The following is a 26,405-nucleotide window of genomic DNA, read 5'->3' on the forward strand; positions in this document are numbered from 1 at the left end:
TGTGTGTGTGTGTGTTCTGTCTGTGTGTGCATTCACACGCTGGTGCATGTGAAAGGAGAGAATGGGCTGTCTCCCAGGATGTGCAGCGAGCGCTTTATTAGAGCGGTAGTACCAGTAAATCAGAGCTCAGCTCTTCCTGGAACTGCTGCAACCTTTCCCACTGAGCACTATTACTGAACAATCATAGGCTAGCCATGATAATTAGCAGAGTATCTATCCTTCCAACCCTCCTATCGCCCACCCCCCCATCCCCATCCCCTCTCTCCTGACTGTCTCTCCATTCTCCTCCTACCCCTCCTCTTCTTAGAAATGTCTGGAGGGTGAGTGGGTAAGGCCAGGAGCCCACTAGACAACATTTCGTCAGTGGACAACTCACAATACCTGCCAAAATTTCTGTCTTGACTGAGACTTGACAATTTTGGCTGCCCACAATAAAGGACCACCAAAAAGGATCAAGTACGAATCCTACCAAAGTTGAGGATCTCAGGAAGGGAAATAGACATGGAAGTGCTGACGCTGTCATAGTAGCGACGGGCAACAAGATTTCATAACAATGCTGTCAATGTGCAAAAATCTGAAAACTCAACTGGAATGCCAAAATCAGCCATCCTGTCATCGAGTGGGCATTTGGCTCTAGTCTTGGTCAACAGGACTGAGTTCAGAATACATTTTATAACTTGAATTGGTTGCAAAACTGCAATATTTTTCTCTTTTTCTAGTTTTCAACTATAAACAGTTTGTGGTTGTACCTCAACTACAAACTATTGTATGGTCCAGGAGGAATTGCTGTCAATCCTGGTAGTTATGATCATTAATGGGGAGAGACTTGCATTCCTGAGTCTGAGAGGCCAGTGCTTTTGCTGAGTAGGAACATCAATGAAACACCTTAATGTCTTTTCATGTAACCACTAATCCCTTCATTTGCATTACTGCCTCTTGTCCTCCGTGTTTTCATTGTGATTATTTGCTTTCTGCACAATGTAGACATATGCTTTCCTCAGTGTTCACTGATTCTTTTGGATTGCACTGAAGGGTAAAATAAGAGCAGTAACATCATCCAAGATACAGATGTATTGTGTTCGTTAATGGGCCCGCCGCTGGGCTCCGCTTAACACTATGTAAGTGCAGTTAAAAGTGCAAAACATATGATCAAAACCCTGTTTCTCATCAGTACGGAACAGGCAGTGGATGTGACTGTGTGTGTAAGGCAGAGTGAGATAGGTGAAAAGTTTGTACAGTTATGCATGTGCTCAATAGAGCGAAACAAGGACAGAGGGAGGGGTGTCAGGACTTTCTTGGTTAAAGATTCCCCATCTGATAGTGACGGCACTTTCTCCCTTTCTTTCCATGGCCAAGCGGCATCTGGAGTGGATTTTGTGCTAGCAGACACCGAGGAACATGATTACATTCGGCTAACTGCGCTCTAAACTGATTATGCATGTGCCAAGCTAATGGACTACATTTGCAAGAGGAAAAATAACATCCAATCAATCTCAATTACCGCCGATTGCACCGGCCCCCGAGACAAGGAAGGTAGCCAGCAAACCCCCATGCTCCTCCCCTTTCCCCCAACCCTTGACTGGAAGCTGAGGCTTGTGGCTGGGCCTGGTTAGGCCCCACCCATTCTGTCTGGCCAGGGCAGCCAGGGCCTGAGAGCTGGATTAGTTACACTCATCTCACCTCCACACTAACACATAGCGAAGCACTGAGGCCTAGTGCTGGTGGTAACTGAGCTATCACATTCACATACTATGTATATGGATAAGTGTAAAATGAGAGTGGAAGCTGGGTTTTTTTTCAATATGAAGAGAGTGTCTCAGGGGAGAGCTACATATTCTAAAAACATACAGTACACAAACAAATGCTTGGGTTATCTGGATACGGCAACAGAACCCATCTGTTTGTGTTTAGTAGTGACCATTCATGGAGCAGATGGGTGACCATCTTCTCCATGGTCCATGAGAAAAAGAGAAGGTGAAAGTTAGCTTCAGAGCACAGAGGAGTGTGTTGGCAGAACACACAGCACTCATAATGGGTATCTTTCAAATGAGAACATAGAACACAGGGGGAGACAGCATCACCCCCCACTGTGTGGTGGTCCATGTGGTCAGGATGACTAGCTGGATCTTTCTGTGGTCTTTTGGAACATTCCAATACATGGGGTGGTGGGGGTGATATTTTTAGAAAGCCCTAATATGGGCCGCATACCACAGACTCTCAAATTATCCCATCCAGCTTAGCCCTCAGTTTAAACCTTCCTTTTTAATTCCAGTAATTACAGGCTCCAATTTATATGGAGCTGTGCACACAAAGGGCCTGTTTAATGCAAACCAGTTTGATTTGGGTGAAGTGTCCCAAGCATCTCCCACATCTTACAGTCTGTTTATGCTGACTTGATGATTTATTTTCTCCCCAAAAAGGTTAAAATTGTGCTATTTGCATCAGATTTCTTTGGGGAGGAATAAATGAATGGTGATTTTCCTTTTTTCATCTTTGCATAATATACCAAGTTGGGTTTACAGGCTTGTGGGCCACTGTGGGTTTCTGCCCGTCAGTTTTTCTAACAGGACAGTAAATCGAAAGCAGTACGAAGACTGTGACATTGTCAAGTGGGAAGCCAGTGCTGCCAAGAGGCCTCACAACCGCGCACTTGTTGTCTGCTAATCACATTTGTGAGTCATAAAATATTGTAATAATTCTTGTCAACTCATGAACATCTCTGTTTTTGACTAGTGTCTGAGATGAGTAGAGTCAATGAGGACCGCAGTGGTCTCGGGTTGAGAGAGCAGGTAATTTCTGGACAAATGCACACACTCTTACTCAGAAGATCAATTGGTTTTAAGAAATATGGAGCCATCTTAAGAGGCTTAAGTCATAAAAAATGATCATGCCTGGATGTGTTGTACATATTTAATCCCCCACAGCCTGAACAGCAGTATGACATATGTCTCTTCTCTCTTAAAAATCTTGCATAGAAAAAGAGAAAAAAGAAGAAAAAGGAATATGTTTCTCTTTTGCCTTTTGGGCTCACAGCAAAGTAGAAAGCACAAAGATAATGTAATATAAATTGTACCTTGTACCCTACCGAGACAAGTCTCTCCCTCCAAAGGTGTAAGGAAGAGATGGAGTATGCCAGCGCCTGTCTATTTTGGTCTAATATGAGACTGTCATTGGAATGTGGGCCAGTAAGTCCAGCAGCTAATGCCTGGAGAGGATGACCATGGGCTGGAAAAGCACAAGGATAACTTGCTGTGCTTTTCTTTTGTCTCACAACTGACTCAACACATTTGCAGATTATGTTGCATATTTGCATTTGTGTGCATCTATAAATATCCCATGCATCTGAAAATGTTCCTGTGTCCCTCTTGCTTGTCCTAGCGCAAACCATAGACTGTAGATGTAAACTATATGTTACTCTTGTGTCCCACAGCCCCTTTACGAGGAACCCTGCATCACAGCTCCCCCTTTTACAAAACACTGAGAATTGATTTCTTTCTTTTACTGTTATTTCAGAACAAAGGCTTTGTGGACAGGAAACACGGCTGCTATGCCAGTGGTACTAAGGAACCATTCATAATGCTGGATTATTTTCAAATAGACAGCCTTTTTGAGGGGGTTTAAATGGAGCACTTCGCCTTAGTTTTAATGTGATTAAAAACAACATGCTTGGAGAAAGAGATTTAAAAAAAAAAAAAAAAAATGTCTTTCCAAAAGAGGTCATGCTATAATGTACTAAGATACCATTACAAAAGCGTCAAGCAATAGAATTGTTTAAATAGTTTTTTCCTGTTTACTTTTTAAGAGTCAAACACTTGACAATGGAGTGGACTTATTATAAATAAAGGCAACATCTACTAGGATACAGTGCAACATTGTTATATGTTAGATTCTGTTGGTGTGTATGTAGTGTAGGATTTCAGGGAGTCAGTGTTTGTATGTGTTTTGTTGTCTGTGTTGTATGTGTATGTGCGTGCGCAGCTATGCCAGTTTGGGTTAAGCACAGAGAGGCCGAAGCCGCAGACACACAGGATAGGTACCTAAGTGGAATCAGGCCTGTTAGATTTATGGCCATTTGTTCAGAGAGTGTTCATCCATTGGCTATTATGGAATGATTAGAGGAGAAGGTGAAGCTCCAAGTCCAGCAAAAATCAATACGGCTGTCGAGAACGATTCAGCCTTTCCCGCTCCGAGGAGTATTAGCACCAAACCTCTGTCTCCTCACACTTCTTCATTCGTCTCCAAGTGATTCACCCCTAAGCCTCCAAACCAGCTTCACCTGCCATGTTCTTCTCATGGCAGCAGTGTCCCTGCTTCCATATGACTACTGGGAAGGCAAGAGTTACACAACAAAGCTATCATTCATGCCTTGGTATAGCAGCTAGTTTAGCAGTGTGGGCAGCTCTAGAACATTTACTGGAGGACTATCAAGTTAGCAGGGAAAAGATATATTTTTAGATATAAGACATATTTTTTTCCATTTCTGTGTGAAACCTATCAAAGTGAAATTGTATTATATTGTCTTGGTCTTATTACCATAACACCTAAACAGTGCAATAATATTGACAGCATTATTGCATGTAGGCTATTGTGCTGAATGAATGTTATCAATGTTTCGGTAAAACGCCATGACAGGGTTGAGTGGTGGATGTGATAAAGAAGCTTGAGGACAACTAACCTTGTAGAGTTTGAGGCTAGCCTCATGGCGGGAATTGACAGTGTGCATCCTCAGCTTCTCCAGGCTGTTAGTGTAGTAGTCACAGGCATTGCACTTCAGGTGCACTGGATTGCCAATGGCCACACATTTCAGGCGCCATTCATTGCCTTTGCCCCCTTCTTTGATGTGGGCCACAAGCTGGTACTTTTGCACATGCTTGTCTGTCTTGCAGTGCAGCTGGAAGTTGGCCTTGAGCTGAGTGGTGTAGTGGCACAACTTGCACTGGTGAGAGTCACCCACCACAGCACGCCACTCCTCCTCCGGTAGGCTGCGTTCAGCTCCCATATGCATGCCAAGCACATCCAGGTTGTCAGTGGTGAAGCGGTTGCACACAGCGCACTGAAAGAGCTTGAGGGAGGGATCGCTGGTTTGTGATAGGCTTTCTCCCAGGGTCATCAGTTCTTCAGAAACCAACTGCCCACCACCCAGTCGCACGTCCATGGGGATCTCCCCGCCTACTAGAATGTGCAGGGAACACAAAAAAAAACAAAAAGAAAGAAGAAAAGGGTTAAAAAGAAAAAGTATTTTGATGGTTGCAAATATTTATCATTATGTTAGACATATTCAAAGCTTACAGTCTAAATCATAGCTCAGTTTTCAAAGCTCACTTTATCTCTCAGTAATTTACCACAGGACGTGTACGTCATTACTTTATTGTTTTGCATTAGTGAGCACAGTGTTTTCCAAAGGAAGTCATAATTTGTGCCACTGTCATGAAATAAATGTAAGGTAAAGTAAAGCTGTTGAAAAACCATGGTCTGTCTGTAGTTATGATATTGCATGGAGGATAATGTGCATGTATGTATTTATGGGCCTATAGCTATGCCTGCTTTGAGCTAAGAAAGAAGAAAGAAGAAAGCCTGGACATTTCTAAGGAGACCAAAACCTCATGTTGCCAGAGAATGAATGTACATATCGGCCTGTTTGGGCTGGTGCACTTTCATGGCCTGTCTGTAAATAAACTTCAGAAGCCATGAGCTCCACGTTATTTTATCATTACTGCAGAACTAAGGAGTTCCCAAGTAGACATTACTGTAAATCAAATCCATCGGCCTTGTTCACTAAATAATAACATAAAAAAATCCACTTCTCTGCTTGGATTCTTCTGCTTCTTTCTCTCCAGATAGCCTCTAAATCAATATGGACACCTAACAGATTAATTCTGCTTGGTACTAGTCTAAACGATAGAGAGGGGGAAAAAAAACACAGCAAGCACATATCCTATGACACCAAAGAGAGAACTGATGTCTATACAGTCTGGGAAGGCTAACTTTAAAAATGAATACTAAAAAAATGAGGTAAGAGCAGCCGGGGTTTTTGCCTTTGCTTGCTGATCTTTAATCTTTCACTGCCCAGACTGAGCATGCAGGCTTGACCCTGCCTGGCTTTACACTAAATTAATTCCAGCAGCTCCTTTTTATTTATTGCTGCAGTATGCAGCCTGCTCTTGCACTTTTCTCCATTACCTGGGTTTTTATAGCCAGGAGAGGGAGACCTTTGAGAAGCCCTCTGAAATCACTCACAGACCCAGCTCCCAAGTCATAGCTCCTTACTCTGTCTCTTTTACAGACACACAGATGCACACGCATGCCCAATTGCTATCCCAGTCCTGTATTTTCCTGCACCTTACATTTCTCATTTCTACCTGGCTTTCATGCTCTATTACTATGCAGATTCAATGATTTACCACAGACTGGGATCCTGTTCCTCACTAAATTCTGGCTGTGGACAATTAGACCAAGACTCTAGTTGCATCTATTTGCACATAAGTTATTTTATATTGAAACCATAATATTGTGAAGGTATATATGTCAACCCATATCCACATTAATACAAAGATAGAATGCTAGCGCTAGGTTAATCAGACACAAAAAGTCTGACTCTTTACAAATACCATTTTTGGCCTATTCACTTTCCAAAACTAGTGTTTTATAGTGAACAACTGTCTGACAAGTCTTTAGTGCTGTTTCAAAGGGTATGATAGACAACAAATTCCAGCACAAATGGCAAACAGTCGCATCCCCCACGTTCTCTTTAACTCTCTTGCACTCCATCTCATATCTTCCTGTTACTACAGTAGCTGAGTCTTGGGAACGAGGATTACCAGGAGGCTGAGATCATCTGAGGTCAACATTTGTTATCTATCTCTTTGGCAATACACTCAAAAGTCAAAAATCTGCAGAGAGAGCATGAAAGAGCACCTCTTACTTTAGCTGCTTGGGCTCAGACCCCCTTGTGATGGCAGATTCTCTCAAGAGATTTACTGAGCCCTATGCATCATACTGCAGAGTTAATATCACAGTGTTTGTGTATGATGGCTTTAAGAGTTCCTTTAAGTGTGACCAAGGATGACACCACTGTAGTTTATGGGCCCAGACTGTGTCATCATTGCCTCTCTTGTAACATGCTTATTACAACTCACCTCACAGGAAAATGAACCAGATGGCAGAAGTGGGAAAAAAGAATTAGTCACAGCAATCAATTCTTGTTTGTGTCTTTGAACTGACGACAGTTGGAGACAAGTCTGTACAAACTGCGGGGTTGTAACTGGCACGCCAAACGCTCTGCTATGCTGCTGAATTACCCATGCTGAGCCCTCTAACCTCCCTTCTTTGACCAAGATAAAATTTATAGCTGCAATTACAAAGCTGAAAAAAAAAGGAGAACTCCAGTGGTGAAGTTCAGCAGCAGTTTGGGAATAATGACATAAAAGGCTGAGGCTGGCTGCCTGAGGGGGGGCAAGGACAAGAGAATATAGAGATTTGGCCATCTAACTCACCTTTTGTGAGAAAAATTGGGCATCACAAAGTGAATTTTTAGATTTCAGTCAAACTTACATCTACACAGTGTCACTTAGATCAATGTATGAGAGATCTGTATGAGTGGAAAAAAATTACCTCTGAGCTTCTGCATGCTACTTGACACATTTATAGCTATACATTTGTGGATTAAACTGATTGGCAGCTTTGTTGCCAGCACTAGAAGGTTTTTACTATGAATGTGAGATTAAAGCATTAACTATAGGCCTACTGTCTGTGGTAAGCCCCCCAGTAAACTTGGATCGTGTTTCTTTTACCCCTCCCTCTTTAAATTTCAGTGACACTGCTTGTAAAATGAGAGAATCATGTCAAGTTCACTAGGGCAGGCATACCTTAGGGCATGAGAAGAAAAGGCAACCACTAATACCTAGTATACATAGCAGTGGAAAAGGTCAATATGTGGATATTCCTTTTCATCTTTTTCTTTTGTCATCATCATTAATTTCATGTGTTCATGGAAATTGATGAATTAGGATTCAAGATCTTTTTGAACTGAAACTGATTCCACATAAAAGAAATAGCTCTAAACACTGTGATTTTGTGGCATAGAGGCATTTCTGAGAGTGAGACAGGCATAATGGAGCTCACCAAGTGCAGGGGCCAGGGTGGCCATGTTGGGATCCAGGTGAAAGCTTCCCATTAGGAACTGGGCCTCAGCTCCAGCTGGGTCTATCTTGAGGCCTGGTGGTAGGCTCATGTTCTGGGTCAGGTAATATTGGTAGAGCTCAGCCTCAGAAGGTGAAGGCATGGCTCCCAAGCCAAGTCGACCATGCTGCATCTGAGTCACGTTCTGCTGGAGCAGCATCATGTTGTGCATGTGCTTCTCGCTGGTCATGTGGATACGCAGGTTCCGTGCCACATTGGTCTCGTAGTCACATACCTCACACCGCCAAGTAGGTTTGCTCTTCGGCTTGGTCGGGGAGGGGGCCCCACAAGGTCCAGCCATATGGGTGGAGGACTGTGTAGGATGGTGGTGGGGAGGGTGATGACTACTGGCCTGGGTCACAGAAGGGACAGCCACCACTCCTCCTGGGGTATGTCCAAACACCTGTTCCTGCGCAGAAGCAATGGAGCCTCCATTCTGCAGTGTCTGCATGTTGTTCAGGTGCTTGTCCGACTGCATGTGGATGCTTAGGTTGCCCTTTGTGGTGGTCGAGTAGTTACACACCTAAAAAAAAATATAGGACATTTTCTTTTGAACTACAATAAAGTGGTACATACATTTTTTACATCTTACAGAAGTCTAAATGGCTCAACAAATCAACAACACAAAAGCAACTTCATTGCAACCCTTTAAACACATGAACATTGCCACATTTCTTGTACATACCTCACACCGGAAGGGCTTGTATCCACAGGTATAGCTTTCTCCACGAGCCAGACGAGGGTGGCTCTGACCACTGCTGCAGTACATACAGGAGCCTCCAGAGTCTGGGTGCTTTTCTTTCATGTGGGCCTCCAATGTCTGCTGATACTTGTAATGCCAGTTGCATTTGGGACACTTGAGTGTCTTGCATGAGTTGCGTGAATGCATCATGGTCATGTGGCCACCCAAGGAGCGTGAGGAACCCAGAACGGTGTCACATTTAGGGCATTCTACCCCGCTTCCTCCGCTGCCACCAGGCCCATGGTTCTGTGAACACTCGCCCATCCCTGTTATGTCACAGGAGCCCCCTGGGAGAGGGTGGGAGTGTCCATGAGATGAAGGGTGGAGGTGATGATGATGGTGGTGCATGTGGTGATGATGCAGAAGGGCTCCATTTTCCTCCTCTCCCTCTGCCGGGCAATCATTTGGTTCTGGAGCTGTGGCACTATCTCGATTGGCACTTTCATCAGCAGCAGCATTGGAGGACAGAGGTGAGGAGGAAATGCCAGCAGTGTCATCCTCGCTCCTTCTGACGGCAGCTGCCGCCATTGCCATGGGAACAGTGGATCCCTGGCAGTTAAAGCTCAGAGGGAGCTCTGAGGTCCTCCCCCCACCATCTGAAGTTGAACCCTCTTTCTTGACAGAGGAGGAAGTGGAAGCAGGAACTTTGCTGTTGAGTGTGGAATTGACTGCAGAGGTGCAGGCAGAAGGCTGGAGAGCGCTACTAGGCATTAATAAAGGAGATTTGGAAATGCTTTGGTTTGAGACAGCTGGTTCCCCTGCTTCACTCCCGCCGCTGCTACTGTTACCACCACAGGCCACTGCAGTGCTTTCTGCCTCCACCTCGTCTTCCTCCTCCCCTAATAACAGTTCCTCTTCTTCTTCCAAGCCCCCCATCTGGCTCGATAGGTGCGCTTTGCTTTCATGTCCATCAGTGTCCCCATCCTCTCCCTTGCATGCCAACTCTTTCCCAGCAGGCCCCTCTGTTCTCCCTCCCTGTTTGGGCAGGGCACTGGAGTCTTTGGCAGAGCCTGGGGATGAGGTAAGAGTGGATGCTTTGGGAATGCTCAGCCCTCCAAGAGAGAGGACCGAGCTGAGCGGGGTTTGTTGCTGCTGCTGTTGGTGGAGGCCAGAGTCAGAGTCTTTGTTCAGGAGGGTCTCGCTGCCCATGCTGCTGCTTCCAGGCTCCAGATGGACACCACTAAATGTGCCATAGAAGCTCTGGCCAGAGTTAATGGGGAGCAGGGTAGGTGGCAGAGGAGTGCTCTTAGTTTTTGGTTCCAGGAAACTGATGAGGGGCTCTTTGTCCTTCCCAATGCCCTGGATGATGGCAGATGCATGCTTGTCCCCTAGCAGCTGCCGCTCGTCCTCACACAGTGTCATGCGGTGATCATGGACGGCATGAGTGGCAAAGGAACGTGCATAGCCAAAGGACAGCTTGCAGAGAAAACACATGAGAATGGGCTTACCCTTGCCATATAGGGCTAGCCCATCAAATTTGGAGAAATCCACGTTGTTGGGAACATCTTTGGATACACAGGACTTCTTGGCAGACCCATCGCTGTTCAGGTAATCCTTGTTGCTTTTGTGCCGCACATCGAAGACACGGAAACTGTGCAGGACAGGGCTGAGGCCTGCCATGGTTGAGGTATTGGGGAAACCTTGGTCTGAATTGCCAAACCACTTCCCGAAGGAGGAGGCTATGTGGAACGTGTTGATGATCTGAGGGTAGACCGAGGATGAAGTCCCAGCAGGTTCCCCCGGTTTTTCCCCACTGGTGAGAGAGTTTGTGGGAAGCAGGCCGGGTACCATGCCCCCACCACTTTGGATCAACTGACTTAGGCTCTCTACGATGTAGGCTGAGCCATCTGGCTGGTAGACAATCTCTCCAGCCAGGTTCTCCACGTCACTGCTCTCCTCTTCCTCTTCCTCCTCTCCTTCCTCACTCCCACTCTCAGGTGCTCCCTGTTGTCGTGTGGGCTGATGTCGCAGAAGAGTGGGCATGCCCCCTCCTCCTGAAGTCATCGGCACCCCAGGGAAGGGTTGAAGACTTGGGAAACAGCTGTCAATCTCCATTTCATCTAAGTCCTCAGATTCTTCCTCTTCTCCACAGCTCACTCCCTCTTGCTCTTCTTCCTCAAGACCCTCTCTTCTAGGATGCAGCTGGCCTGCGGCTGAGCTATTACGGTGGGCCTGGGGCGATGTCTGTTTTGGCTGCTGCTGCTGCTGGGACTGTAGTTCTCTCACCCCGTCATGAGGTGCACTGGGGTTTTGGGGTTGAGAAGGGTAGGGAGCAGAGAGAGACAGGGGGTCCAGGGAAGGGGCCTGGTTGGTGCAAGGGACCTGTGAGCTAGAGTGATCGTTCCAGGGCTGTGGTGGTTGCTGCTTCTGGGAGGAGCCGAGCCCATCGTCTGTCCCAGAAACCACAGGAGACTCACAGCTGTCCATGCTGATGCCTACATGAGGCGTTCATCGCATCCAGGCCTGCGGAAACACAAATTGGAGAATAAGAGGTTATTGTTGTATTTACATACACATCCCAAAACTCATTTACCTTTCCAATGTTGTTAACATTAATATCTATATATTTAAAAACATTACTACACCTATTAAGAAAATATCAGATAGAGAAAATATGAAAAAGACACTATGTATAGGAACCTAAAAGAAGAAGATCAAATGTATGGCACATTGGGGGAGAGACAAAAGTCTGAGATATAATTGGAAAAATGACACCATGCTCATTACACTAGATTAGGTACTTAAACACAATACCTGAGACAAGCACTAATAAGCCGTCCATGATTCATCTTCCTGCCATATCAGGAAGGTACCATCTTTTATCTTCACCTTCCAAACAACACCCCTAATCTTATATTCTGCAAATCCTACATCCGTTTTTAATTAACTTGCAGTCAGAAAAAAGGAGAAACAGGCTAACTTAATGGATCAAATAGATTCCTTGTGAGATAATTAGACACTGAGAAGCCACCCATCAGCACATTGTACATTTACATAACTTGTAGAAATAGGGAAAACTGCATCTCACCATTCACCATTATCACTCCATATTCAAGTTGTGTACATATAAGACAAATATAATACATGTGCATTATTGATATAAATGTGTGAACTCTAACACGAACAATAAAAAGGCAGTATTTTCTATGAGCCCAAAATACATAAGCTGGGTTGGGACTTCACTGCAGCTGTGTTTAGATCTTGCATCCAATAACCTCTACGCTCAGCCTGGTTTCAAACACTCCAGCCATCCTCTGCCTCTGAAATAATAAATGGGAGCTGAGCTTTCGGGAGCTGGCCATGCCCCGAGCATCTGAGAGGCCCAACACAGGCTGCAATTTAGAGCGCAGAAGAGATAAAATGATAGCGCAAGATACTGCTGAGCTAATAATTTTATTAAAGGGATGCAGCCAACATTGATTAAAGGGGGCAATCGGGCTGAAACCAATAACTCTCGGCTGCCCTTTAACCCACCAGTACTGAATATTACATGAGCAAAGTTTCCCGGCACCAAGCTCACTGCCATGTCCCGGTTGATTAGCACATTCACTGCTTGCTCTTGATTTATTTACTTATTTACTTAGGGATGCAAATTTCGGCTGTGATCAGAATGGAGTCTACCCCCACACCCTAACATATTAACTACTGAGGGAGAGGAGAGATTGATAATATCTGTCTGCCTCTTCATGAATGTCTGATGAAGCTTGCCTCTCACACACCATACCTGAGATCTCTCAAGCCTACATGCACTCAAACAAAAAAAGAACTCTCATTTTAAAGAGAAAATGTTTTTATATTTGGACTTCAGAATAACAATAAGAGGGCAGAGGGAACATATTGTAGGCAAAGTAACAATAAAGAAACAAGCATTATAATTTTAAAGCAATGACTTTAATGAATTAAATTTAAAATATAACTTCAAAGATGATGTAGATGATAGTGTCATAAATACCCAGGAACAGACATTTTCTTTCAGTATGGACTACCTGTTTTGATTACACACTGCAGAAGCTAACCCCTGATGACCCTTGCCTTGCTTTGCATATAAAATGAAAGATATTAGATTGCTTAAGCAAGATTGCTTTATACAGTCAGACATGATTTAGAGATGGCTGCCATATTGAGTGAGGGGATACTAGCCCTACTGGTCTGTATTTATTATCTGCCCCATTAATAAGAGTCTATGAGCTCAACAGCCATTTCACACAAATGGACTGAGGGCAGTGAGAGTAATGCAAGAAAAAAAATATGCCACATGTCAAACAGAGATTCTTCAAACTAAAAGCACATGGTTAAACTGCACAAAATGAAATGAAGAAAAAAAGAGACTTGTCTAAAAGGACTGCCTCATAGGAAAAAAGTCTCCATGTGTCCTGTCTGAGCGAGTTGTTTCACACCTTGTATTTGTAATCTATTCTTTCAGCCCCTCCTCCAGATTCCACTGCCTGTCTCAATCAGGCCTTGGAGCAGTGGTCTAGTAGTTAAGATTGTTAGTTAAAAATGACCTCTGAGTTCTCTGCTCTCATCTTTGCATAGTCTTGAGCCTAAACAGAGTGGCTACAGTGTACTGTAGTGAGGATGTGTACCCATCCATTCCCATTACTGCTGTAAGATACCTGAAGCAATTAGCAGTAGACAGGATAACACGATGACTCTTGATCAGTGCTAGAGCTCTGAGCCAGCTTGGTGTGGCCACTGCTTACAGAAAACAGGATTGTCCTTTAAAATCAAGATGGTGTAATTCAATAACCTGCAGTGGTTACTGATGAGCAATGGGATTGTCTGGAGTCGGCAAGTCGCAGATGGACCAACTGATATAACGCTGTTTGTCTCTTGGAGGTCTGCCTGGCTCAGTGACACCTGTTTAAAGCAGGAAAAGCTTTAATCTCTGGGAGGCACTAAACAAGTCCGGGAGACAGACAAAGAGACGCGGTCGAAGAAGAGGGGAAGTGGAGGAGGCCGGTGTCTCTGTGTGCTGACTGTGTTAATAACCACAAATCAAAATGATGGAGCAGCACAGTAAAGGTGACTGCTGCTGAGTGGTATTATGTAAGGTTATATACTGTAATATGTAGAAAAGTTGTAATTTTCTTATGCATACTGGCACTGGTTCTGATTACACAAAACAAGTGATCCTGTCATGGCCTCTGCCCTTGTGTTTAATCGTAACTGTGAATGTGGGCTCACTGAGTTGACAATAAGCACACTGTATGCAGCCAAAACAAGCCTTAGTTGACAATAAGACATAATCAAGGGAAGAAAAGGCTGGATTCCTGAGCTGATCTGAGGGAGAACATGCCGATGCACAGATCTTGACTGTAGAACTCACACTCCTGCTGCCACCTGCCTTCAAAGGGTTCAGGGCAGAGTCCCCATGCTTTCTCCTCAGACAAAGAAATAAAAAGTCATACTCCATCTCCTCCCACCACTAACAAAGCAGATAAGGTTGAACCTTGTGAAAAGGCCTCAGTCCTAATGAACACTGTCAGAGAGTGGGTCTGGATGTCATTTGGTAGGGATGGAAAATGAGATAAGTTTTAAGTTATGGGTCCTTTCATTAGGTAGGATTTACCGGCCAACTGAGGGAGGAATTAAAGGCTAAGGAACCATCTGATTATAGGCATGCCTGATCACCTGCCTGAAGGCCAGGCCTTGCCTCCAGAGGACCCTGCTCTCCAGGGTTTCCTGAGGGAATTAGCTCTGACTCAGCCCCAACTGTGAATACTGCTGGGCTATGGATGTGATGCAGCCCTGACCCTTAATGCTATCCGCATACACGTCAGCAATGAGAGAACACCTCCTTAAAATGAAAAAACACTGTTTCTTAATACGCCTAGAGGACCCCTAACAATACACCAGATCTGATTTTCAATTGTTCCTCAGTGATGTTGCCTGTCTGTGTCTGGTCTCTGAGCCATCACAGAGCCTGGCCAGCCACCGCAGGGTAAGGGGCGCTTATTGGAAAATCAATGGCGTGAACGCTAAGCAAGTTACAGGAAGATGTGGGAAGGAAGGGTTCTTATTGATAAAGCAGGGGAAGGCCTTTGATGTTGCACTAGGGACATGCTCATTGATGGGGGAACCATTGTAGTCCTCAGGCAGAGTGAGGCGTGGGTTTATCTCCCAGGTTTGTTCCAATTAATCACCAATAAAGGCGTGCATGCATTGCACTCTTAAACATAAGTCCATTTTAATGCCTGACATGGCTTAGTAAATTCTGGTTTAACACTGTGCTCTTACAGTAAGACAATCTACATTTCTAATAACACAGCACTGTGAGTGTCTCCTTCTGCCTTACTCTGTCTCTGCCAAGACTAACTGTAGCCTATACCTAATACAACAACCTGATACTCAACTAAGGAATAATCATTCTACATGTGAGTGTGCAAGTGTGGTCCTGAACTGGCTAGAATCACAAAAATGATTTACTCTACAGAATCCAAAATAAATACATACATGAAACTATGATTAATATACTCATATGTCATTAATATATATATATTAATTTATTTATTTACTTTATTAATTCTATTTATAAAATAATAAACAGTGAAAATTATTCAAGAGAAAAATGGAAGTGAAAAATTCATGTCATCTTTCAGTGTCCAAGTTTGCTATTACAGGGTCACTTTATCATGAAATTGTGAGCCAAACAAGTTTGTCAACCACTGCAATTAACAACACACCATTGTAATTATATTAGGTACATGGAGTTCTTGTTCTCTTTGATCCCCAACACTGTAAATCAGACAATTAAGCATGTACAGCATTGTTGTTTATTGTGTGCTGTAAATATTCTGTCTACTATTCTGCTAATGCAGACATAAGGGTGCTCCAGTATTGCTCCAACTGCAGGAGGCAAAAAGTCACCTCAGGTCGATGGCACTCAGCCTGTAAACAGGGCTTCCCGTAAAATCAATGATCTTCAGTAGGAGCTATCAGTCTGTGGAACAGAAATAGCCGTGGCTGTGTTGAGTCTGAGGCGGGGAAGAACAGTACTGTGTGTTTACATGAGTGTGTGTGAGTAGAGGGGGCCGGTCACTGGCATGTCTGGGAGTATTTCTCAGAGATAGCAGAAATGAGGCACGCAGCTTCTGTCATGTTACAGCCAGTGAAAACCTAGAAGCTTTAGGTGCTATAGAGACAAGACTACAGCTCAAAGATTTAATTTATGCTGTTTTGTATGCATACTTTAAGCCTCAAACTAGTGTTGCAACAGATATATCACTTACAGCTAAAATAATCCTTGCTGATTACAATATGAGCAAACTCAAATACTCAGGAGGCAATGTGCTGATTGTTTTAGTTTCACAGCACTCAATTTTAGTAACCATTTTGCACTAGTAATACTGGCCAGAAAAGGCAAAATTGATTTGTTTGTAGTATCAATTGCCTCCTTTGTTAATAGACTTGAAATAGAACCTTGAAAATGATTTTACCCTTTACGCAACACCATCAAATTCTGCTAATCCATTCCATGTTGCAGAACAGAAGAAGTGATTTAAGACAAAGCAGCAGTGAAATCAGAGTGCAGAACTGTATGTTACTCATACACAGGGCAGTCTGATTAAATGATCTGATTGGATCTCAGCTAACTTCCAAACTCCTCCAGAGGGAATTTACACATGGCACTAGAGTGTTTCCTCAGTTTTGGAGGGTGTGATAGAAACAGCGTGCTGGTGTAATTAGAAGTAGTTAATTAGCTGTGGGTTAATTACTGGGTTCTGCAGAGTGTTGGTGAAAGACGTGGTGGGGTGGCAAAGCAAAGGGAAGCAGCGAACACACAGCAGGAAGCTCCCAGTCTCCCGCCAATTAGCAACCAGCATGGGGGGGCTTCTGTGGTACACTAGAAGTACAAATGTGAGAAGGCTCATATCATTTCACTCAAACCTCAGTACAGGGGAAGATATAAAGGAAGTGCAGACAAAATACATTTTGTGCTGTTAGAGACTGTTTTTACGACTGTTTTTGTGAAGAAAAGAAGTACAATTTTAGAGTGATAATAAAAATGTCTGAAGATGACAACCAGATTTTCTGAAGAATGCAAGATTAAAGCACTATTTTAAATACTACAAAAGTAACTTCATTTACAAACCATACTGAAAAACTGCACTGTATTATTTTTCTGTCATGCCCCATGAGGTTCGTTTAGAAAGCTTTGTAATTTATAAGAGCATTAATTATCCTTGGAATTAAGGTATTGATGTATAATCAGAAAAGGGCTATTGGGCACAAGCTAACCTTCGCCCCAGGCAACCCAGTACACACACGGTATACACTCATACACAGTAGGGTGAGTGATAAATTGCAAGACAGTCAGAGAGAGAGAGAGAGAGAGACGAGAGGAGAGAAGAGAGAGAGAGAGAGAGAGAGAGAGAACTTCAAGCTGTTTTTTTCAAATACTTATCAGATTAGTTAGATACACATCCCGCATTTCTGCTCAATTTTAGACCAACAGACATGGATATTGAATGATTTGCAACAGTCTGACATGGAACCTCACATCCTTTAGCATGCAGTGCTGACTTTCCCATAGTGTGGAATGCAGAAAGGCTGAGAGAACACAGATACTTTGTACCCTGGCCTGTCTGGCACTAATCAATCAGAAAACAACACACTGATCATGATCCTTGGGAAGATTTCCAAATGCAAAACATTTAGAAATCCCATCAAGATATTTGTAGATATACAGTGTGTATAACTGTTTCTGTGGTGCTTGCAGATTAGCAGGGAGGAGAGAGGAAAGATAGAGAGATACAGAAAGTGAGCTTGAGATATAGAGCTAGAGAGAAAGTGTGAGAGCTAAAGACATATGTCCAATGAAAGGTCAGGGACATGGGGGGAAATGTGCTGATCAAAGTATTTGAGCCCCAGGACCTTCATTTCTACTAATTATCAAATCTGCCCCTATTTATATCTGCGGGAAGCAGACGTTCCCTCAAGAGAGGATGGAAGTAAAATCTGCTAACTACAGTGCTTTCTGAGCTTCTATTTGCACTCACTCCATTTCATTTGTTCTATATAACAGGATGAGGGTGGTAGAGGGGTAGAGAACCAATAACCACTACTTATTTGGGAATGTTGTTGTTATGAAAGTAAAGGACAGAACACTGTGTACATGAGACTACAAGGCAAATATAGAATCACTACTTTTTGGAGGTAGGAAACTAATTTATGTCGTTCAAGAAAAGATTGCATGGTGCCATACACACATATACACACACATGAACACATACACACCTTCCCCGCAGCGCTGCAGTTAAAACAAGCCAACCACAAACACAGCTGTTAAAATGATCAATATCATTGAAATATTAAACCTTAAGAAGCCGCATTATTGATTGGGAGCCCAATGATAAAACGGTTTATTATCACAATTGTGGGGTTGTATGTAAATGTTTTGGAGAAACATCAGCTGTCCAGCGACCATGGGCCATAGCTAAACATGACCCCCCTAACCATATACCCCACAAGCCTATCACCACTCAGCTCTGCTCCCTTACCCTGCCATCCAAAACCAGATGAATTGCAGGGATTGGGGTGAACAGGGAGATGTCATTACCACTACTTCTTCTTCCATTAAGGATAGTTGACACTGATCAGCATACCAAGCCCCTGTTGACAGAGAGACGAGAGAAGGGGGAATCTAGCCCCCAGAACAACATGGTAGCTCTGGGATGTGGTCTAAGGGATCTCCTGCAGGCATGACAGCAAACAGGAGCATACTGTGGAGCAGGATTCAGGCTCCATGCAGGGATCATTCCCTGACAGACAGATAGGGGACATGGATAACATGTCTATAATCCTAGGCCTTTCTGTGTAATCTGGAAAACAAATACCTTAGTAATGACCCAGTCCTGCACCTGGTAAAACACAGGGTTCACTGGCACCTGGAATTAGACAAGTATCCACTGCAGAGCATTCTTAAAGGGACACAGACCTTTAGCAAAAAACTAAAGGGAGTTTTACGAAGACACCAACATATGAATCAATTATGTATTTTCTAAGAAGAAGCTGTCTTTTGGACTGAACTATAGAACAAAGCAAATCTATAATGTGGTTAAGCTGGGACACCCTTTGAGGTGCATGCAGTGGTATAAGGGGATGAGTTAAGTTACATAGAGGCTCAACAGTGCAACAGCAAGGTGCCACAAGCTTGAGGGTTAGGCCCAGTGTTCGGTTAAGTGTCTAAACCTGAGTAGGGTGATAAGATCCCTTTTAGAAGGCACATGAAGGCCAAATGACCAGGAAACCTGAGTAATGTGGGTGAAAGCTGTCTAGGGTGAGAGCAGAGTTGTGGAAAGTCATGCAGCATTATGTGTGGAAAATAGAAACTTACTATCTCTGTTACGCACCTCATACTGAGGATAGGTGCAGCCATATACACATATGCTTGTGCGTGCACATACCCCATTATGTGTGTAAGCACATATCCAGACACACACACACATACACACATGCACTCACACACACATGCACAGAGAGCAAGGATTAGAGGGTGTCCCAGTGAAACCATTCTGTGGAAATTATTTCTTCACAGAAAAAAGGCATGAAAGCCAATGGTGACCTGGCCTCTAATACCAGAGTAGGATATCCTGGATAAATAATTAGAGGGTTTCTAAGAAGACCCTGCACAGTCGCACCATTCACTCCCCACTTCACATTTGCAAAAGTCATTAATGACAAAGATTTAGAAAGAAAAAGCAAAAATCTTTCTGGTACACAAATACTTTTTTTATGAGGTCTGGCCCAAATTCCTCTCTGCTTAACTGAAGCCCTTATCCTGGGAAAGAACTGCACCCGTTCTAAACAATAAACCTCAAGGGAAAAGTGTTTTCTATTGCCCCCTTCCCCCACTGAATTATGCAAGTTAATAAAGTTAAAAGAATAACGTGTCCTGTGTTTTAAAAGAGGAAGTGAACAAGAAATGTTGGGACACTGGATGCCAAAAGACAGACAAAACAAAGCAGAAAGAGAAATTAGTCTCAAACTCCAAAATCAGAGGCTGTTTTTGAGAACGACAAATGAGTGTGAAGATGGCTATTCTTGTGCCACAGTGGCAGACATCTCCAGTTAGTGCTCACACTTAGTCACAGCATGTGCCACTTCTAAAGTGAGCTGTGTGGCTAACCAGCATTATTAATTGGAAATAACCACGAGGGAATCTGACAGGTGGAATTACATTCATCACATTCAGATTACTCTTATTTCCAACGAAGGTAAACACAATCACCAAAATGGATTCCGCTGCATACCGCTGAAACATCTTAGCGTATTTCATTGAGACAAAAAAAGAAATGTTAATGTGTCTTCAAGAAGACAAGCCACCGGGCACTAGTTTACATGCCAATGGGATGACTAATCTTTGCACCGGCAGTTTATAAACAGAACACTCATAAATCAGAGCTTGATGCAATAGTCATCTTAAAAGGAGAGCAGAGCTTGCCCTACAGTTTACAAGGACAGATTCCAAAGCAAACCTTGGAAGGTGATGCGCATTCCTTCTGAGTAGAACAGTGATGAGGAACTGTCAACAGAGGAAAAGGGAAGAAAAACAAAAAGAAAACAACTTGTTAAGTGTATAACAAGGTGGCCTGGAGGGCAATGCTGAAAGACACCTCAGCACTTGACTCTGAAGTGTGCAAGGAACATCAAACAGCATTTCTGTAGCTACGTTGAGCACTGACAGAGCCGACCACGGTGTTCAGAGACCCTTGTGTGAGGAAAACACAACAGTTTGGCAGGAAATAAAGAGGTAAAGTGTGACTAAAAGACAACAGTTCCGTCTGCAGTAGTAATCACAAGTGTTCATATGCCCTAAATCTGAGTTTTGTTCTGAGCCACACACCTCCAGGGAGACCTGTCTAACATGAGGGAAAGCTGCTGCCATCAAACTACAAAACAGAGACAGAATAAGCCTATTTTAAAATGCAATTGCAAACAATGAAGCGATTCCTATTAGATAACATCTAAGCCTGCATTATATAGCTAGAAGGTGGGTGTGTGGCACAGAGAGAGATTAGACTTGGGTGGCAAGTGTGGTCCTCTGTGAGAAGCCCCACCGAAAGGACAGTAAGGGGTCAAAGCCTCTTTACTGCTCTGCAGCTAGAAGAAAATCAACAAATATATGACCATTAAAGCTGTTGGCAGCGCAGTGCCAAAACTTGGCAGGGTGGCGTCTACAAGTGTCCAGGCGATTTTATCTGAGGGGCAGATGCACATGAGCTTGAAACATATTCAAAAATCCTATCTATTCTATCTAATCATATCAGAAGAAACTGACAAATGATAGCTAGGCATAAGCAAAAAACGGTGTGATATTTTAAGAAATGCGGCACGTATTCATAAGTTCCTTTTCTTCCTTTCCTCTCTTGGCCTGGTTTGAGTGTTGTGACAGCTACAGTGCCGTGGAGCTATATTTGAGAAAGACCAGCCTCCTGCCCCTCATCTCCACACACACTGCAGCCCTTGTTCATCTGCCTTAATGAAATGGCCACATGCCTCCTCTCATCCTAGAGCTGCTTGCACACTGTAGCACCTGGTAGATATAAATCAGCCCTACTGAGCTGTATTTGGGAAGTGAGGCATTAAGCATGACATGGGCTGTCAAAGTTCAGATCGCACCAACCGCAACATCTAGTTGAACCGCTGCAGAACAGACCCGAGACCAAGGAGCAGGCCTACCACCGGTCTCTTATCTCCTGCCTCTCAGCTCCGCATGACATGGCTGCGACATCTGGGCCCCAGCTGGGAAGCCTGCTGAACACAGCGTAGCACAAGTGAGGCTAGGTAGGGGAACACTGGTGCACCCATGCTACGTGAATTCGTGGTAAAACTCCCTTTTACAAGGATAAACAGCCTCAAAACAGTCAAGATTTAAATGGGTCTTGTTTGCTGCCATTTATCTTTGGGCTTTCTTATCTGTGAGCTGTAGGGGCTTGTGGGTATTATTACAGTTTTTAAGTGGTGTAGGTTCTATTTCTGAGCAAGGAGATAAAAGTAGCTGAGTGCATGTGTGTTGTGTGAGCATACAGTATATGTGTGTGTGTGAGTGGAATTTCAGTCACGTGAGCTTGAGGTCTGAAGGTCAAACACAGCAAGAGAACCCACACATTCCTCAGAGGACAAGCACACATATTTAGTGTATAAGCATGTGTAAGCATGTGCATTTGACTTGTATGCATGCATGTGTAAGCATATTAAACCAGCCCAAGCTCCAGTTTTCCGCCACTCCACCAGTCTACTCCAAAGGTTTATACTTAAATATTAAATAGATTCTCACTCTGGGCTTTACATGTATGGGATGAGTCCTCAGATAGATACCGAAACAAAGGCAGGGAGACAGAGCACTCAAAGAGAAAAGCGCTATGAAAAACAGAGCAAAAAGGGACAAAAGAAGCTAAAGGGTGAGGATAAAGAATTATCATCTGCTAGGGATTTGGTTGTGGGCTTTTGCAGATGGGGATGGTATGATGTCTTGCTACCCAGAGTCAGAATGGAGAGCTGAGGTGGAGCAGAGGGATGAGTACAAGAGACAAAAGTACAGACGGGGGAGAATGAAGGAAAAAGGAGATGATGGGACAGTGGAAGAAGCCCAGGTTCAACTCAGCTCTACTGTAATTTAAATTGCTGGGTAATTAGCTTCAGGTTCAGGGGCACAAGCCAATGACAGATGCCTCTCGCAGGGAAAGAGCAAGCATGTGAAGAGAACGACAGCATTACTTTTATGACACATAGCATTCATTGATTCAGTCTGTCAGAGGGCGTATGTGTCAAGGGCATAAAAACTGCCATGTGTATTGTCCAGAATGGAGAGAAATCAATTCATGGATTTAAGGTTATCTTTGGCAGAGGTGAGTAAAGTAACATAAGACCTGATTCTAAAACTGTGGCAAAGAGGACGAGACCCTATAACTGACATCTGCTGGGCAGCTGTGTTAAGTGAAGACTTTATTTGGAATTGGAACACTGTCTACATTGTTTACCTTTCCACTGTGCACCCATCTACACACATGTATATGCATACACACAGAAAAAAAAAGCATTATTACATCATAATTAGATGAGTGACCACAGGAAGAATATTAAGAAGGAAGAAGAAAACATGTGGATTTGCATAATATTAATGCCTTGACAAAAAATAAAACCCATGAGATCATTTTCACAGGGAAATAAACCTCTTCTCAGTGGCAGAAGATTCAGCACTGCTTGGTCCTTGAGAACTGCACATTTAATAAACATTTAATTAATGATGTCATTGTTTTGACATTGAAAGAGCATGCCAGCAAACAAGATAAACAAGATCTAGCTCTGGGAAGAGTGCTATCAGAATACTAAAGGAAACAGAAAGCTGGGAGATCACAGCCAAAGCACTTTGAATCTTAACTCTGGGCCCCTTAGGCAGCTTCATTCAATCCCCCATACGATGAAGAAATATTCTACAAAGAGCACCAAGCTGCTAGCCTTGTGCCATGCTGGGTGTGTGGTTATATGGTCATATGTATGCATGTGAGACTAAATAGCAGCCAGATACAGTGCCATATTGTGAATGAATTCTCGCTATGGAGCAGTGAGTTTCCACTCAGGCTGCTATGCCAGTGTACTGGGCATAGTTACGAGTCTTTACACATACCAACTACAACTGGGAACGGAGCCATAAGGCTGAGAGGATAGACACATACACTGCAAAACACACACACACACACACACACACACACGATCCACCACATGCCAAAGACAGAAACAAAGCATAACAAAAAACATAAGACAACAATAAGAAAATACCCACTTCATGTGTACATGCGCAAACTGGCTTATCCACATTTGTGCTCACCTCCTTGCACATACACACAGAAAAAAAAAACATGTTAGCAAGAAGGTGAGAATTAGAGCAGGGCCAACTGGCTCACCCTGAAAGTTCAAGTTGAGTGCCACTACAAATTACAAGTTGACAGCTTAAATTATCACCAGTATGTGCTTCTTACAATGTATGTGCATGTTGGAGTTTGCTAAGGCAACTGCCTCCAGACAGCTGTTCTGGATGAGGTATTTACATGTCAACCATTATCTCTTCCAGGAAATAAAGAACAACAGTATAAAATCTCCCCCGAGATAAACTGACCAGCAAATGCCCCAGACCAACAACCTCCCTCATATTGTCAATGATAGGACCCCCTGTCCCATCTCTAACAGATGCCCCCAAATTTGAGCTGTGAGGAGGGAGAGTGATAGGGGCAGTGTAAAACGAGAGGGTGACTAATTGGTTCATAACCTGTAATTGGGGAGATGTAATTCGAGTGGACTCGCAGATGCCAGGTGCACCTTTAGGAGGTGGGGCAGCGGTTTGCCCTTTAACTGGCAATATGGGAGTGTGCGTGTGTATTTGTGTGTGCATGTGCGTGCAAGGGGCTACGCCGGATTAGAGGCAGGGAACAACCCCTAAAAGAATATAGTTTAGGTGCGGCGTGTGCCTATTAGGTCTTTAAAACCACATGAAAGCCCATGTACTGGAACCTGCCACAACACAGCACAGCCACACCCAATGCAAATAGGCACATACATATATAAATTCACAGACTCAAGTGGTATACAACAGCTTCACGTCCACAAGCAATTTTTTCAATCCGCTTTTAGGAGTAAGAAATCTGCAGCTCAACATTTTCTCATGGTTCACATGGTGGGTCAATGTGATCAATGTGCTCATGGACCACCTAGCCAATACTACACCTCTCCCAATCAATGTAATGGGGGCTGAGTGTTAATTGGGACAGAGTAAAAGGAGGGTGGGTGATGGAGTGCAATGTGTTTTTTGCAGAAGCATCAGATTTGCCGTACACGGTCTTAATGAAAGCAGCTTAATGTTGACAGCATGCTTGTATAATCGCTTGGTTAAGAAATGTTTTTGTACAACAAAAAGAAGTGGATGATGTGAGTTGGGGCGGCAGTAAAGAGAGGGGAGAATTTGCAGGAACATCTGTTTGCCCTCCCAAATCAACATATGATTATTGGTAATTGGCCACAACGCCTGCAGTCAGATGGGTGTGGCCATGCATTCTCCTCTTTGGGCAGGTATGTGGGGAGCACCCATAAAACACACTTCCTGCCTCCTTCTGCCGTCCCTCTACCTTCCTTAAGAGTCACACACCTCAGTCTGTGACTAGGCCTCTCTAACATGGAATACATAAGAATGATAAAAGAAAGCATCATGTATCAGCATGTGGAGCGTAGATAAAATTAGTAAAGGTTGACTAATGACTGTTCACTTATATAAACGTTTCATTTGCAAAAAGTAATCCAAGTAATGCAACAAGAGGGTTTCCTAGACACTGAACTCAGTCGTGAGGAGATACTTGCTCTTAAGAAAAGAGGCCTTCACATCCTGCTTTGAACAGGACTACAGTATCCACTTCAAACAGAAACTCCTCTCCACTCAACAGCCATGCCTCCCATTTATTATATGGGGGAAACAAGTGCTAAAGATGGTGATGAAAAATAAATCTGCATTGCAAAGTGGGAAGATGTTTTTGCTCTTCATAGGTAGAGTAGCTTGAATGTGTTGCATCATACATTGTTAAAATCATTTAAGCATCCTTTTTGCACCATGCATCTCTTGATGAACAGCTTGGGAAACTTAAATAAATTAACAAATAAAAACAAAGACAATGATGAAGAGACAGTGTGAAGGGTAGGAGGAGAGCCATTACAGAATCAGATGTGTACCCAGCGTGCTTAGTGCATGGCTGTTATTCCTGATGAGAAGCTGCAGCTGACAACTAAAAAAAGTATGTACAGCACAGGAAAAACCTGCCTGACAGATATTCTGTCTGTCAGCTAAGTGGAAGTAGGAAGTGATGGCAGGGGAAACAGCCTCTACCAGAGTAAAGGCTGTATCCCTTGTGTTGCCTGTTGTCTCGCCCTGTTTATACAGGGCACAAGGTCAGTCAATGTGGCATTCAGCCCAGAATACTGCTGCACCACACACAGCACTGTAAGGTTCCACTTGCTACGTGAAAGTCCTACATGCAGACCATAAAAGTGTAATGTTACCTTTTTTTAAATTATTATTAATAAAAAACCTTTTTAGCAAAAATCCCCTTCACAATGACCCATCTATCTGAACCATTAGGTAGAAGTGGGGACATCTGATAGAGATGTATTGATTTCCCACCATTCTGAAGTAATTTGGCGAAGATTAATTAACATTTCCCTGGATCTGCCCCATCTTGCTGACACAATGAACACCGATGGGTCAGATGGAGGTCTAAAGTCAGGACACAGTCAGGCCAAAAACAAGGTGGCCCTTGCAAGACCCTGGCCTTCCCCCAGCCTCTAAATTACCTATGCTGACACCGGGGAGGGAGAGGCATAGGCCCACTTGAGCTCTGTACTCAGGCCAGTGGCTGAGCAGGTCAAGACCTCCCCATTAGGGAGCAGGTCAAAGCCACATAACTCTTTAGCTAAGGTGAGGGTCACTGCGATGCTCTGT

The 26,405-nt window shown here is 43.7% G+C and overlaps 1 protein-coding gene across 3 annotated transcripts in view; it reads right to left on the reverse strand.

Moving 5' to 3' along the window:
• Positions 1-26,405, reverse strand: part of zfhx3 (zinc finger homeobox 3) — a 139,544-nt gene that overhangs the window by 80,945 nt on the left and 32,194 nt on the right. For 2 of the 3 annotated variants that reach the window (XM_035682185.1, XM_035682184.1), the window contains exons 2-4: positions 8,864-11,383; positions 8,122-8,701; positions 4,676-5,172 (exon numbers count right to left, since the gene is read on the reverse strand). In XM_035682185.1, coding sequence (XP_035538078.1) covers positions 4,676-5,172; positions 8,122-8,701; positions 8,864-11,347 — 3,561 coding nt within the window. In that variant the 5' untranslated portion in view covers positions 11,348-11,383. The remainder of the gene's footprint in view (positions 1-4,675; positions 5,173-8,121; positions 8,702-8,863; positions 11,384-26,405) is intronic. The other variant, XM_035682186.1, reaches the window with a different exon arrangement.

This window comes from Morone saxatilis, unplaced genomic scaffold, assembly GCF_004916995.1.
Source record: "Morone saxatilis isolate NCDOM2014 unplaced genomic scaffold, NCSU_SB_2.0 Contig11, whole genome shotgun sequence".
Taxonomy (NCBI): domain Eukaryota; kingdom Metazoa; phylum Chordata; class Actinopteri; family Moronidae; genus Morone; species Morone saxatilis.